At 44.5% G+C, this 16,693-nt stretch overlaps 1 protein-coding gene across 2 annotated transcripts in view; it reads left to right on the top strand.

The window, feature by feature from the left end:
- Window positions 1–16,693, top strand: part of LOC142777501 (uncharacterized) — an 87,783-nt gene that overhangs the window by 49,822 nt on the left and 21,268 nt on the right. For both annotated transcript variants that reach the window (XM_075881992.1, XM_075881993.1), the window contains exon 5: window positions 1,584–1,660. In XM_075881992.1, coding sequence (XP_075738107.1) covers window positions 1,584–1,608 — 25 coding nt within the window. In that variant the 3' untranslated portion in view covers window positions 1,609–1,660. The remainder of the gene's footprint in view (window positions 1–1,583; window positions 1,661–16,693) is intronic.

Genomic DNA, 16,693 nt, shown 5'->3' with positions numbered 1-16,693 from the left:
CAGAAGAACTCCTAATGGTATCCTGCAATGCTTACTTTCGGGCTTGTATTTTGTACCCATGTTCACCTCTCAGTAAACGGAACTCCTGCGAAATGGAACATATTTTTCCATTCCTTTCACTTTCCGTTTACTGAGAGTCTACTGTATGTGTGCTGTGGTAAATGCAGGTGCCAAGCAGAAAGGACAGCTTGAACAAAAACACAAGAAAAAGTTTGTTGAATGCATTGAAGGAGTGTTGTATTACTCCCTTCCGCTTTTGTGTGAAAGGGAGTATATTGCATGTAATATTATATATTAACAATATATATTGTAATATTGTGTATTACTCATGGGGAACCACATGCCAATGAAATCCGAATCGGCTCATAAATGTTCAGAAGTGAGCAGTTCACTCAATAGAAAACCTTTGAATCCGTGATCATACAGCCAATGTATTTTTAAAACACAGTCTTGTAAAAAATACTGACCTATATTATCTTAGGCTCGCAATCTACATACGAGGTGAACTCGAGAAAAGTGCAACGCTTTTTTTTTCAAAGGTACCTTTTAACTAACACTCAATAAAATTTTAGGCACAATCAGTTTGGAGTTTCCTTTTGTAGAACATTATAAGTACTAAACAGATACATGCTTAATCTCGTCCTTTATAAATGCACGTCCCAGTACTATCAATATTGCACAAAACTGCACGTCTTTAAGTCACATTAAAAATGTCACGAGGAGGTACTTCTTTTCTGTTAGTGATTGAATTTATTGCTAGATCTCTCCTTTTTGACGTATCGTTTTGGTTCAGTGTTGTATGCTTAAATAACTTTTTAGTTTGCTACAATGTCAGTGCCACTTTGTGCTTGTATACATTTTTTGTTTCGTGTTATTATAAATTCTATTAGCATATACAAAATATTTGTTTCTTGAAATGTGTTTTTTCTGTCATTTATATGTAACGTCTTTATGTTAGTTACTCTATTGTACAAACTTTCTGCATTCTTTTGTGTTCTGTGCCACCGCATGCTGCCGCACTGATGGAGCAATGTATGGGTGGCAAGGCCTTAGTTAGACAGACAATGTTCTGCCTTTTGCCTTGCCATCCAGGACTCACCCTGTGTCTGAAATAAATCACTTATTATTATAAATAACAATAAAATGTATTTGGCTGGTAGTAGACAAAGTACGAATAAAAATGACAAATATTTAGCCAATGTCATTGTTAGTTGCTGTAGAAAAGTGCATGACAATATGCTTTAAAAGACAAAGGAAGTATAGTTGGTCCCCTTAATATACTTTCAAATTCATCCATAATTACACTTTGTTTTGTTCAATTACTTTCAGTGCACTCCTAGTTACATTCTCATGCTTTAATTCACGTTCGGTGTCTTTAATGGGTTGTACCACTCATATTCCTAACGGTCACTATTACTGTTGGACGACTCATATAAGGCTTCAGTATACCAGGTATATTGAGATAGGCTGGTGTCCTTGCACATTTTGCATGTACACTTGACTTTGCGGTGTCTGAATAATGTGAAGAAGATATCTGTGCCTTTGTACACTGTAATGCAAGCCTCGTGATGCTTTACCCGCAGTGTCTCGTCTGCAGAAGAAGCTTAACACATGCCAGAAAAAAGTTGAAGAGGAGCGTTCAGAAAAAAAGGAAGCCATGGTATGTTTCTCTTCTTGACTAGCTTTTGCTGTTTATATCGCTATTGTAAAGAAAGGCAAGGCATTGTGATGTTCCAACTCTGATTGTGTAATTAAAAGGTGACCATCATCAGTAACTTTTTGCCTTGCTTTTGAATTTGTGTATTTTGAACATGTTTGTACAGTCGAACTCCACTACAACAAACGCTGCTTCAACGAAATTTCCGCTACTACGAAAAATGCATGATTCCCCGTCAGCAGTCTATAGGAGTCAATGCTGTTGCGGCTCTCTGCGCTGTTCATCGGTTGTCGCTTCGAATCCCAGCGCTGAGCACCCGTTGTTGTGGACCGGGGTCTACCGGGTCTTTTGTGTTAGCATGGTGTAACTTCGGGTGGAGGAAACGAACGCTGACAAGATGGGGATACGAAAAAGTGCCGCCACATCCACGAAGTGAATGATGATGAGTGGGCGAAGCTCCGGAGGTAAACCTGGTAAACCATGAATCCTCCGTACATTTTGCCCACTCGATTTTATTGCAACGCTCCCCCTAGCGTACGTCGCCGCACTATATCGAACGATGACACGCGCCATATGTGGCATCATTCCTATTTTATAACACCTCGCATCTTTCATAATCAACTACACGTACCGCCGTCTAGTTTATAACATCTTGCATCTTTTGGATGGATGGATGGATGGATGGATGGATGGATGGATGGATGGATGGATGGATGGATGGATGGATGGATGGATGGATGGATGGACGGACGGACGGACGGACGGACGGACGGATGGATGGACGGACGGACGGACGGACGGACGGATGGATGGATGGATGGATGGACGGATGGACGGATGGATATGGCTGTACCCTTTAGATCGGGCGGTGGCTAGCGTAATAATGCCGTCAGCTACAAGTACCGCCATCTAGTGAACACTGCAAGAACTGAACGAGAGGTGGCTACATACAGGGGACGCACAGCCCACGCCTTAAGGAGCTTCGCTCCTAAAACAAACAGATTTGTGGCACCATTTACACTTATTTACAGCATATAGAGGTTGAGAGTTTTACAAACCACGAGCGTGGTGGTTGAACCGTTACATGGTTCAGAGCGACGTCCAGCACTCTACCGCGTCGTTTTAAGCCCTCTCGGGCTCCTACTCCTTGAGTGGAACACCAATCACACACACAAAACGCCACTCACAGGGCACCAGTTAGTAACGCACAGTCCGCCGAATAGTTATTGCCTCTCGCAACTCAATTCTCTGAGAAGAGGGGAAATGGGGTTCCCTCCGGGAACAGTTTGGCGGTTGGTTGCTTCTTCCGTCTTTCCTTGGAAGGGCAGCCAAGGAGTAGGCACTTGAATCGCGGAGACACGACATGTGCGGTTGGTCTGCTCCGCCGTTTCGCTAAACAAGCTGGCTTGGAGGAATTGCTTGTAGGGATTGGCTCTTGGACCATCTTCTAATCTCTTTGTCACTCCCCACCACTGGATCCGAGAAACTGGGGTTCCGGGCGTGGGAGCGCTGCCCGGCTACGTTTCTCAGCTACAGCATGGCGCCTATGGATGACGGTCATAACAATGCGTAAATATTGTCGCCCTAACAAACACTGTTTCTTCTGTCGTCCCGCTTCAACAAAATTGGACGATGAAATTCCAGGCTCAGATACTTATTGCAAGGCAACCCAATCTTTAACATTTCGATGCATTTCCATAGCAAAATTGGACGATGAAATTCCAGGCTCAGATACTTATTGCAAGGCAACCCAATCTTTAACATTTCGATGCATTTCCATAGCCTTAAAATGCGTCAACGAAGTCTAAAACATGCGTTGGCACCACCATAAACCGCCGCTACAGTTCCTATACACTCTACCGCCGCTGTTCAGCAAGCATGAGTACCGCCATTGCTCGATAGCGATGGCAACGAGACTGCTTTGCTTTTGCCACTAGCTTGTAGTAAAAGAAAGCCACTGGCTTGCTTTTGAGCCGCAGACGATCCGAAGCTGAAGCTTAGTCGCTCAGTTCATGGTTTCCTTCACGCAGCTGCTGGGTGCAACTGCGGATGAATGCTTTTTCTGATGCTTATCGCTACGTTCGTACTTGGCCAGTGTGGTTACTAATCAGAGCGGCTGTTCATCTGCATTATCAACAAAATCAGCTAGCAGCGAGTGAGAGATGATAAGAACGGCATAGAAGTTGCCGCTCCACGATACCCTGCCTCCATCTTGGCGTTTTCAGATACACGTTGATGGCGGACAGCTGCTGCTGTTAACGTGTTAATGCAACTGTTTGGTTCGTTCACGAAGGCGGTTTTAGGCGTTGTTTCGGCGTGCTTTTCACCATGGCCTCGCTATGCATGGGTGAGATTCAGGTCGTGATGCTGCTGGGAAAGAATAGTAGGCAGCGGACACTTTTTGAATTTTGAGAAAAAACGTTCTTTGTTTTGTTAGCTCAGATCAGCTATGTATTTTTTTATTTTACAACAACGAAATTTGCGCTTCAAAGAAATTTTTCCCGCACCCCATCAGTTTCGTTGTAGCGGGGCTCGACTGTAAATGGGTAACCATTGCCAAAAGATGGTTGACTAGGCAGAATGAAGAAACACATATGACAGGTGCTGCCTCATAACTGCAGATTTTATAGCTGCAGAGCACTATTGAAATGAAATAGGCATGGAATCTCATTTGGCGTTGTTTTAGATAAACAAACTGGCCCAATGTAGCACAGTTCTGTATTTTATTTGTTGAAATGCTAGTTTGTTGCCTACAACTATTGTTTTGGTTAGCTTGTGAAGAACAGATACTCCAAAATTTGTAGCAGGGATTATTATGCATGTTCTTAGTGGACTATACCTGGCTGGTCTCTTAAGTGCAGTTTCATTGTATTTTATATGTAGCAGTCAATGCCACAAAAAGGAACATGTTCTGTCAGTGCTACCCAGTGTGGCAGGTTACCAGCTAGTACATATTGTAATGCACGGTTAAATGAACACTTTTAATAAGCTAACGTAGGCAGGGTGAACTTGTGCCCGAGAATAATAACAGCTAGAACGTGCCTGGTTTATCTTGACGATGTTGTAGTCTTCTCTGCTACCTTCGAGCAACATTTGGAAAGCCTCCGGGCTGTGCTCACTGCGATAAAGTCAGCGGACTTGACAATAAAACCACAGAAATGCCATTGTAGCTTCCTTGAGCTCCTTTTTCTCAGCCATGTCATCAGTGCAGAAGGCGTCCGCCCAGACCCTGAAAAAACTGAGGGCGTAGCGAAATTTCCGAAGCCAACAGACAAAAAGGCTGTTAGGCGATTTTTAGGTCTCTGCGCCTGTTATCGACGGTTTGTTAAAAATTTTTCACGAATCGCTTAACCACTGACGGGGTGACAAAACAGGAAATACCTTTCGTATGGCTTGCCGAGCAAGAGGACGCCTTCAATGAACTACGAAAGTGTCTTCAAAGTCACCCTGTTCTGGCGCATTTTGACGAGGAAGCAGTAAAATAATGCCTTGTCGATGTATGGGCTATCAGCAAGTTTCGACCATATTTATATGGCAGGCCTTTTCGAGCTATAAGTGACCATCATTCGCTATGCTGGCTGGCTAATCTCAAGGACCCATTGTGGACGGCTTGCACGATGGAGCCTGCGATTACAGGAGTATGATATCACGCTTGTGTACAAGTCAGGTCGCAAGCACAGTGATGCTGACTGCTTTTCACGTGCCCTGATTCAACCTGCTGATTCTCCTTCCACTGAGGATGGTGAAGATATTGTTTTCTTGGGAACTGGGAAACCGTAAGAGATGGCACATCATTAGCGATCCGACGCTGAGATACTCCTCTTGATCAAGTACCTACAAGGACAGTCTGTTGATGTTCCATGACCTTTTGTCCGCAGCTTGTCAGCGTTCGTCCTATGAAACAACATCCTGTATAAAAGGAACTTTGACAACAATACAGCGACATTCCTGCTTGTCGTCCCTTCACTTCTGCGACCAGAGATTTTGGAGGCTTGCCACGACGATCCATCATCTGGACATTTAGGAGTAAGTAGAACGTTGGCACGCATCTGCACTAAATACTACTGGCCGAAGTTGCTTAGCTCTGTACGACACTATGTCAGAACCTGGCCGGACTTCCGAAGACGTAAACCCACTTCTAAAACCAGCAGGTCTCCTTCAACCGATAGAACCACCAGAGGCCCCATTCGCACAAGTGGGAATGGACTTACTGGGCCCATTTCCTACGTCGTCATCGGGAAAACGGTGGATAATAGTTGCGACCGACTATTTAACTCGATATGCCGAGACAGCGACTCTTGTTAAGGGATCAGCCGTTGAAGTAGGCGAATTCGTCTCCAACATTGTACTGCGACACGAAGCTCCAAGAGCGTTGATCACGGACCGAGGAACTGCATTTACGGCCAACCTGATGAAATGTGTTATGAAATTGACGCACACAAGTCATAGGAAAACAACGGCATATCATCCTCAAGCGAATGGTCTTACGGAACGACTGAACAGAACGCTGGCTGATATGTTGTCAATGTACGTTGATATAGGGCACTGTACTTGGGATAAAATATTACCCTATGCAACATTCGCCTATAACACTGCGATGCAAGAGACAACACAGATGACGCCATTCCAACTTGTTTTTGGCTGGATGATAACGACACCTTTAGATGCAATGTTACCTATTGACGAGACGCCTGAGAATTACTATGACGTTCACGACTACATACAAAGAGCAGAAGAAGCCAGACAGCTGGTACGATATCGCATTCTCCAACAGCAGAAAACCGACACGCATCGATACAATCTATGAAGGGACGTCCAGTACGCACCGGAAGACAGAGTATGGGTGTGGACTCCTGTACGAATACGTGGCCTGTCAGAAAAACTGCTTCGCCTCTGTTTCGGTCCGTACAGAGTTCTCCGCCGCGTCGGCTCGCTCAACTACGAAGTAATGCCAGAGGGACAGGATATTTCATCCCGACGGCGGCATCGCACAGAAAATGTGCATGTTGTCAGGATGAAACCATATCATGACAGGCAATGAAACGCCGAAGACACAACGTTGTTTGACGTTAACGACATCCCCAACGAGGGTTTGTGAATGACTGCCATGCAACCAATTCGACACAAGCATCGGGACGATGCACTCTGGAAAGGGGGGCAATGAGACAATGTGACTTCAAATCACGCGTGCTAGCCGATACTTGTGCCCTCTGGATGGTTTGCGACGCACGAGCCTGCGGCACCCAGCTGCGCACGAACCGTGTTGAAAAAAAAAAGAAGAACGTAGAAGAAGAGGCAGAAAGGAACTCTCGAGAGAACTAGGAGATTTGATAACTAGGAGACAACTAGGAGAACCGTCCGGGGTCACAAACGCTGTCTTTTCGCGATCTCTTTCGTCAACTTCTATCTGCCAATATCCACTTTTAAGATTTAATGAGGAAAAATACCTGGCATTTCGCAGCCTATCCAGAGTGTCATCGATTCGTGGAAGATGATAAACATCCCGTTTGGTGACGGCGTTGAGCTTCCGGTAATCAATGCAGAAACGTAAGGTTTGGTCTTTTTTCTTCATAAGAACAACAGGTGATGCCCATTGACTTGATGAAGGCTGAATTACATCGTCTTTGAGCATTTCTTTAACCTGATTACCAATAGCTTCTCTTTCTCTTGGTGACACTCGGTAGGGATGCTGGTATATTGGCCTCACTGACTCGTCGACAATGATGCGATGTTTGGCGATAGGAGTGCGTCGAACTTTAGATGACAACAAGAAACATTCAGCGAATTCCCTTACAAGACCCTCTATTTGCTCTTTTTCGCTTGGTAGTAGCCCTGGCTCGATGTCGATGGCTGCAAGGACACACCACGTCTTGGAAATCAAACTCATTGGTTTCGAAAGTGCGTAGCTCCGTAACCGGGACAAAATAATTCGGCCTGGCGATGACGGTTCCTTTTGCAACGTGCTGCATCTCATTCCCAAAGTTTGTAAGTAGAACATTTGTACATCCGTCACGTAACTTAACAAGCCCTTGTGCCATGCAGATCCATTTTTGAAGTATTAAGGCAGTGTTGTTGTCAGCAAATCCTTCGAATTCACTGAATGCTTTGTTGGCTACTGCGATAGATATGCTCGATCTTGGTGGCACCATGACGCCATCATCTGCAACACAAAGGTCATATACGTTTTCTTCCGTTTCAAAGGTAGCAATTGTGTGCCTAGTCGAAAATGAGACGGAAGATTCTCGCAAGTTAATTACAGCGCCATTAGCTCGTAAGAAATCTATGCCGATAATCAAGTCTCTTGAGCATTCTGGCAGCACAATAAAACTGGCGACGTACGTGAAACCCCGTATTCCAATTCTTGCTGTGCACATTCCAGTAGGGTCGATGAGGTGTCCTCCTGCTGTGCGAACTTGTGGTCCCTTTTAAAGAGTCAGCACTTTCTTAAGTATTTTAGAAAGTTCGCTACTCATCACTGAATAATCTGCGCCGGTATTTACCAGTCCAATGACTTTGTAGCCGTCAACGAACACACGCAAATCGGAAGCAATGTCACTATCGAAGCACCGGTTCCTGAATCAGTCGTCGTTTAGAGTCAGCAATGGAGGTTTTTCTGCATTAGCGTCGACAGCGGCCTTGCCTCCACAGGTCGCTGACTGTAGTTTTCCCGACGCGGGCTTGGGGAACGAGACCTTGGGGAGCTTGCTGAAGGTCGAGGGCTAGGCGATCTATACGTCCCCGTTGTCGTTGCACGAGGTTGGTGTCGTTGGAAGCCACTTGAGGATTGACGACCTGACAGGTATTCTTCAATTTCGAAGGGAGGTTCACTATTTCGTGGTCGAGGTGCATTAACAGGAAAACCACGTCGTCCTGCCTGGTGGTAGTGGCACGTTCTGTAGAGATGACCAGGCTCCCTACAGTGGTAACACAGTGGTATCCTGTCGGGAGTGCGCCAGACATCGCTCTTCCTTAATCTCCTCTCTGGCGTTGGCTGCAGGGTGCTCGGCGGCATCGGGTACTGCATATAGTGTAGCCGCCACGACGTCCACACGTCCTGGAGGTCCTCGTAGTAGCACATCGGCATACGTCATTCTCGTTTTCTGTTGTAGTGGCGGCCCTGGCTGTGCGTTGCTCGAAGGTTTGCGTACCACCTGCCTGACCTCCTCACGGATCACATCGGCCAGAGACGAAAGCGTTGGAGCGTTCTGGTCAAGGCGCTGCTTCTGGAGCTCTTCTCGCACAACAGACCGCACCAGCTCGCGTAGTGCTTCTATGCCGTTACCGAGGACTGGTGGCAACATGTCCAAGGAAGTGATGATCGCATCCTGGTTGTATAATCTTGCTCGATGTTGTAGCGTCCTTTCCATTGTAGTCGCCTCGGAACGAAACTCGGCGACGGTGCACGGCGGGCTTCGAATTAGTTCGGCAAAGAGTTCTTGCTTCACGTCTGGTATCAGATGACGCAGCTTCCTGTTTTCGCTCATATTGGAATCCGCTAGGCGGAATAGGCGAGACATGTCTTCCACATACATGGGGACAATTTCGTTATTTCGCTGATTTCTTGTCTGGAGCGCAGCTTCAGCTCTCTTTGCGGTCTGTGTTAGGGAAAGCAGCGAGCAGCTCTTGTCAAAAGTCATCCCACGACCGGAAGGTAACTTCGTGGTTTTTATACCGCGTTCGTGCGCCATGTTCCAGCGCGAAGTAAACACTTCCAAGTTTGCGCTCTTCCCCTTATCCGTTAGCCTTTGCGACGCGTTCAAAGTGTTCAAGCCAGTCCTCTGTGTCCTCGTAGCTTTAACCATGGAAAGGCTTTGGTAGCATTGGCTGGTTCACTACGATGTTGGCTGGAGTGACCTGAGCTGTCATGTCGGTTGCGTATCTGTTCACTGCCGTTGAGGTTCTAAGAGAAGTCGATAAAGGTGAAAATTCAGGACCATCACCACGTAGGCGTCGACTGCAGCGCTGATGAACAGGCGTCAGCTCGTTGGGTCCAAATCACTAAATCACTATGGTTCTGGACTCTGCTCCGTCACATGAGAGGGGCTTGGCATCGCACCCATCGCTTCCACCAGATTGGTAACGCACGGTTCAATGAACACTTTTAACAAGCTAACGTAGGCAGGGCGAACTTGTGCCCGAGAATAATAACCCAGCTAGAACGAAATCTTCTAGTTGTCTTGATAGTTCATTTTTGCCTTTTCTTCCATGTTCTTTTTTTGCCAACATGGTTCGCGCACAGCTGGGCCCCGCAGGCTCGTGCGTCGCAAACATTCTAGAGGGCACAAGTATCGGCTAGCGTGCTTAACTTGAAGTCACAATGGTTCAATATTGTTGACAGAGATGTACTTCTGTGCTTGAGGATACAGTTACCATACAGTTAACAAAAAGCAACAGAATACCAATCAAGAAGGGTGTAAGGCAGGGGGATACAATTGCTATTTAACGCGTGCTTACAGGGGGTCTTCAGAGGCCTAGAATGGAAACAGTTAGGGATAAGAGCTAATGGAGAATACTTTAGTAACCTGCGCTTCGCCGATGACATTGCGTTGCTGAGTAACTCAGAGGACGAATTGCAACTCGAGATTATGTAGTTAGACAAGGAGAGCAGAACGGTGGGTCTTGAAATTAATCTGCAGAAAACGAAAGTAATGTACAACAACCTCGGAAAAGAGCAGCGCTTCAAGATAGGTAATAGTGCACTTCAAGTTGTAAAAGACTATGTCTATTTAGGGCAGGTAATAACCGCGGAAGTGAACCACGAGATTGAAATAACTAGAAGAATAAGAATGGGGGGGAGCACATTTGACAAGCACTCTCAAATTACGACAGGTAGATTGCCACTATCCCTCAAGAGGAGGGTATATAACAGCTGCATCTTGCGGGTACTTAGCTATGGAGCTGAAACCTGGAGACTTGCAAAGAGGGTTCAGCTTAAATTGAGGACGACGCAGCGAGCAATGGAAAGAAAAATGGTAGGTGTAATCTTAAGAGACAAGAAGACAGCAGAGTGGATTAAGGAACAAACGGGGGTTAAGGATATAATAGTCGAAATCAAGAAGAGGAAATGCACATGGGCCGGGAATGTAGCGCGTAGACAGGATAATCGCTGGTCATTAAGGGTAACTAACTGGATTCCCAGAGAATGCAAGCAGGTTAGGGGGAGAAAGAAGGTTAGGTGGGCTGTTGAGATTAAGAAGTTTGCGGGTATAAATTGGCAGCAGCAAGCACAGGACCAAGTTAACTGGCGGAACATGAGAGAGGCCTTTGTCCTGCAGTGGACGTAGTCAGGCTGATGATGATGAAAGTTACCATTCCCAGCTATCGCAACCGCATTTGGATGAAACATCATTGTACCTAGATTTAGGTGCACTAAAAAGTGGCAAAAAGAATTGATCCCAGGTCTTTCAAACCTGCAGATGCCTGGTAACCGTATTTCTAAGTCTGCTTTCATGTAACCAACCTGCTGCACGTACAGTTGAACCCTGCTACAACGAACGCCGCTTCAGCGAAATTTCGCTACAAAGAAAAATTTTGTTTGCCCGTCAGCAGTTCATAGAAGCCGATGTTTAAGCATTCTCGCCACAATTAACACTTTTCCTTTTGCCATTCTGCTTCAACAAAATTCGACAATGCAATTTCAGGCTCAGATATCTCAGCGGTAAACACAACCTTGAACAGTTTGATACATTTTCATATACTAAAAATACGTCGACAGTGTGTAAAAGGTGCACTCATTGGCGCCACTAGAAACCGCCGCTGTTTACTAAACATAGCGATGGCAATCAGACTGGCTTGCTTTTGAACCGCAGACAACCGGAAGCTGAAGCTCAGTCGCTCAGTTCATGGTTTCCTACACCCAGCTGCTGGGTGCAGTCGCACAATGAGGCCGTATTTGGGCTATTCTGATGATAATGGGTGATTCCACGAGAGATCGACACGGGTCCAAAAGTTGATATTTTAGATTTCATTGAGTATTTTATATTTCGTGCATCTCTCACCAGGTAGCCCGAAAGTCAAAGTCAACTTCGTTTTATTATTAACGGCATAACTTACGAGAAAAAATGTCAAACTTCACCAACACGGAGGCACCAACTTCGTCACCTGTCATTTTCGAAAATTGCAGATGCTATAAAAAGACAAATATTTTTGTTTCAAGGAAGCTATTTTTTACCTGAAATGTATGTCTAATGAAGAATGAATTTATACGGTTTTAAGTTTGCAGACCTTAAGAAAATAGCTTTTAAAAATGTCTAATTTTGCGACAGTGTAAAATACGTTACGTATTCCCCCTTTTTTTTTCTCCGAAAGTAATGCAAGCAGCGTTTTCAAACTTGACACGTTTTAAGGATATAGTGTGCTCATTAGGTACATAAATTATTGCTGCCGTAGGGCAAATGCGAATTTTTATGAATTGCCTCAAAGTTCTCATATTGGCAAAAGTGTACTCCGCTGAAATTTGAATAATAAAAAAAACACATCTTCGATTTTTCCTAAAATCTTGTAAATAGACAACCGAAGGCTATCATACAGTAATACAGAAAAACATGTTGCATTATTTTGTTTTTAGCGACAATATTCGTGGTACAAATTAGAGCTTTTCGAGAATACGCTGATGAGTTGAGAAATCTAGAAATCGGAACGGAAAAGCGGCAATAAGCTTCAAACGCGAGTAAACGTGACCGCATTTGGTGAAGAAAGGCTGTTTTAGCACTGTGACAAATACGTACCCATGAAGGCGCATTTATGCTCGTGATAACACAGCTCTAATGGAGGAAATCTTTGACACTGTAACTCATTTGCAAAACATCTGTCTATATTTGCAGATAAACTCAAACATGAAAATGTTCCAACGCAAGTGTTGGGTCTCGCTAGAAAAAGCATATGCGCTTAAAGTATCCTCACTGGTATTTTGGTGGTCACTGCGTGAAACAAGAGATGCGCTCAAAATGGCTGCATCTTTTGCAGATCACGTTTAGCAGTGCGTGACGCTAACAAAACACGACCACGATCAGCGCCCTCAGATGTGCTTAGCCAAACATGCCAAGAACGGATGCCTGGAACACGTGGCAACAATTTCCACTGGCTCTTCCTAAACTGACGGAATGTTTCAAGCTCGTCTGCATTTGCACACAGCAGCTTGACATTCTTGAGCTTCGCGCTCATTTGTGCCACCATTTGGGATGCTGACATAAGCACAGCTGAGCTTGCCGCTCTGAGGTTGTAGAGCGTAGCCTGATGCTTTAGTAGGCCACCAGCGCCGTCACAAGAGTTCTTGCCATGTCCTGTAGCCAAAAAAATCCACTTTGTTGATATATGATCTTCCTGACATAACTCGAACAACTGGTACTTGTTTTTGAAGTGACTGCATGCACCATCAGAAACATAAGTAACATGCGTGTCAGGCTTAAGTTGTTCCTTTATATAGTTGTGGATTATTTGTAGAGCAAAACAGGCATGTGCAGCATCATGGCATGTGTCATCACTGATGACGGCAAAACTTTGAATTGATTGCTTCCTTGTGACGACACACGTGAACATAAACACCTGTCTTTTGTGCCAGTGATACGACTGTACCTCATTCGGTAAAATGGCTGTCCAATTTTCGGCGAAATGAAAGTGAAAAATGCAAGATTCTTTTTCTTGGTTCTCTTTCGCCTGGCGTATTGCTAATTCTTGAATGTATCTTATGTAATCATGGGTAATCCACTTCACGAACCATAGACTTAGCTCTCGCAGAAAAGCGCTTGTCTGGGCTGTTTCTTTTACTAGATCGCCATTTTCCCATACTGCATAGGCTACCTCAATATCTTCAGGGATTCCTAAACATGTGGCTGTCAGAGCGTCCTCCTTAGCACAATAGTCGCAATGGCCTACAAAACAATCACTTGTAGGGGAGCTGCAAAGACATAGTTCTTTCAAGAAGTCCGCCGTGTAGGCACCATCGGTGACGTCTTGTAAGGAAGAAACACACTCCGTGGCATTAGCACAGTATATACAAAGGCACACTTCTTGGTGTGGTGGAAGAAGAACCCACTTCGGCCTCAGTGAATGAAACTTTGAGAGCCCAATAGACGTGTTCGGATTAGCTTCTCTAAAGAGACGGTAAGCCTCTCGCACCTAACGGGTCATAAACCTTTTCGAAACGAGCTCCTTTTTTTCGTCAATGATAACAGATACTACATCTTTTTTTGTTGGGACTCTGCCGAGAGCAGCTATACTCATCTTTGTAGTAGTAATCCATAGCTGCCTGGTCGTCCATTGGGTTCAGCCATGTCCTTTTTACCGCATTTGGTGCTAACCATATCCCGTGTTTTGCGCGCCAGCGTCGGGATCTGTATATCATGTAAGCTGACAAGTTTGGTATAAGCGCTTGGAGTTTTCGGCGCTCTATATCGCTCGGCAACAGTGTCAACAAACGCATGCGCTCTTGATACAAAGAACACGCTTCATAGGCTTGCTTGAAGGTCTTGAACCACTGGGCACACACACTGCATTTTAGATATGTAGGTTGAAAGTGGCGGTGACACACGTTACGGTGGCATTTCACGGTTACTGTAGAATTGCTGCTAAGTTGCCTTGGCTCTGCATGAACTTTGATATTTTGCGCATGCAGCTTCTCCAGTCACATATGTGACAATGCTTCAGGCGTGTTTACGCACCGTTCCTGACTTCTGCCTTTTTCTTCTTCCGGCAAAAACTCATCAGCTGTTTCAGCTGAGAAGCCATTAGACGAATACAGCATATCCCTGAGGCGTCTGAAGCAGTTCTGGCAGACGTGGTCGTTGTTATGAGCATGGCGGGCAGCTTTCGGCAAAAGCTTCTGGAGGGCAAACAGGCCGATGTCTTCGACCTTGCGGAAGTTTCTTTGATAAGGTATTTTCTTTTTATGCAACATGAGGTAATCTGAACAAAAAACTCAATCCCGGCTTAAGTGGTCAGCCATCGCCACGCTCCTTGATGCTCAAATTACTGGCAATGCAACTATGCTTGAAGCCAGCAGCACGAAAGTTATCTATTTGTCGTCTGTTCCTATGTCTCTCACCTTTAATGAGAGCAAACGTAAAACAGGGTGCGCAAGTATCCGCAGTGCGAATGCAAAACTGAAGTATAGTACGTTAAAGTGAATTTCACAATGTTTTTGTCGATAAAATTACGGGAGGCGTAATCTTTGTCCCTACTTTGAACCATATGATGTAAAGCATTGCCTCCGAGATGCGGCGCACAGCAATTCATCTGTAGAGCAGACGATGGATGACAACTTGCCCTAAAGCGTGTTCTTCAGTCTAATGCGGCAGTCTTCGTGCCCCAAATGATGAAAAATTGTTATGAATCGTTTATGAACTCATTCATCATTATCTTACCCAACGTGTTGCAAACACATGGCCGTCACAGCAGCTCCATCTGTGTGTCAGTAATGGAGAGGCACCATATATTAGAAGTCTCAGTGCTCTTCGTATAAGAGTGAATTCAGATACTGCAGAATATCGTGTTCAAAATAGTTACTCCTATCTGCTACAACAGCCTTTCTTCACCAAATGCGGTCACGTTTACTCGCGTTTGAAGCTCATTGCCGCTTTTCCGTTCCGATTTCTAGATTTCCCAACTAATAAGCGCATTCTCGAAAAGCTCTGATTTGTACCACGAATATTGTCGTTAAAAACAAAAAATGCAACATGCTTTTCTGTATTACTGTATGATGGCCTTCGGTTGTCTATTAACGAGATTTTAAGAAAAATCGAAGATGGGGTTTTTTATTATTCAAATTTCAGTGGCGTACACTTTTGCCAATATGAGAATTTTGAGGCAATATATAAAAATTTACATTTGCCCTACGGCAGCAATAATTTATTTACCTAATGAACACACTATATCCTTAAAACATGTCAACTTTGAAAACGCTGCTTGCATCACTTTTGGAGAAAAAAAATGGGGAATACATAACTTATTTTAAACTGTCGCAAAATTAGACATTTTTAAAAGCAATTTTCTTAAGGTCTACAAACTTGAAACCGTATGAATGCATTCTTCATTAAACATGCATTTCAGGAAAAAAATATCTTCCTTGAAAAAAAATATTTGTCTTTTTATAGCATCTGCAATTTTCGAAAATGACAGGTGACGAAATTGGTGCCTCCGTGTTGGTGAAGCTTGATATTTTTTTTTCTCGTAAGTTATGCCGTTAATCATAAAACGAAGTTGGCTTTCACGCTACCTGGTGAGAGGTGCACGAAATATAAAATACTCAATGAAATCTAAAATATCAACTTTTGGACCCGTGTCGATCTCTCGTGGAATCACCCTAATGCTATTGGCTCTTTAAGTCAACAGCCAGTGTGGTCACTGGACGGAGCGACTGTTTGTTTGCGCTATCAACAAAATCAGGCAGTCATGACTAGTGGATGATAAGAATAGCATAGAATAAGTCATAAGTCACCGCTCCAAGATACCACGCCTCCGTCTCTGCATTGTCGGATACACTTTGACGGCACACAGCTGCTAGTGTTAGCGTGCGAGTTGAACTGTCTCAAGAAAACCGTTATGGCCGTTGTTTCAGCGTGCTTTTCACCATGGCATCGCTATGCACGGGTGAGAATCTCGCGTGACGCTGCTCGGAAAGAAAAGGAAGCATCTGACACTTCCTAATTTTAGGAATAAAATTTATTTTGTTTTGCTAGCTTAGGTGAGTTATATTTTTAAGATTCCACTGAAATTAACTTTTTGCTTCAACAAAATTTTTTACACACCCCTTCAGCCTCGTTGTAATTAGGTTCGACTGTATAAGCACTGTTTAGTTCGTGCTGCATCAGAATGTTGAAAATTCTCAATTGTTTTGGACTTTTCTGGTAAGCTTGAGTGTGCAACATGAACAATGGGGATTATTTTGGAACTGACACAGTCAACAATAAAATGTCGTGGTTTTTCGATGCCATGTGTGTAATTGCTGGTTCACCGTGTTACTGAAATGATATTTTTTCGCCCCGTCACGGTAGTATAGTAGTGGCTGCGGTACTCGGTTGCTGACTCGCAGGTCGCGGG

This window comes from Rhipicephalus microplus, chromosome X (assembly GCF_043290135.1).
Source record: "Rhipicephalus microplus isolate Deutch F79 chromosome X, USDA_Rmic, whole genome shotgun sequence".
Lineage (NCBI taxonomy): Eukaryota > Metazoa > Arthropoda > Arachnida > Ixodida > Ixodidae > Rhipicephalus > Rhipicephalus microplus.
The sequence above is the reverse complement of the archived record's forward strand: the minus strand, read 5'-3'. Positions and strand labels throughout refer to the sequence as shown.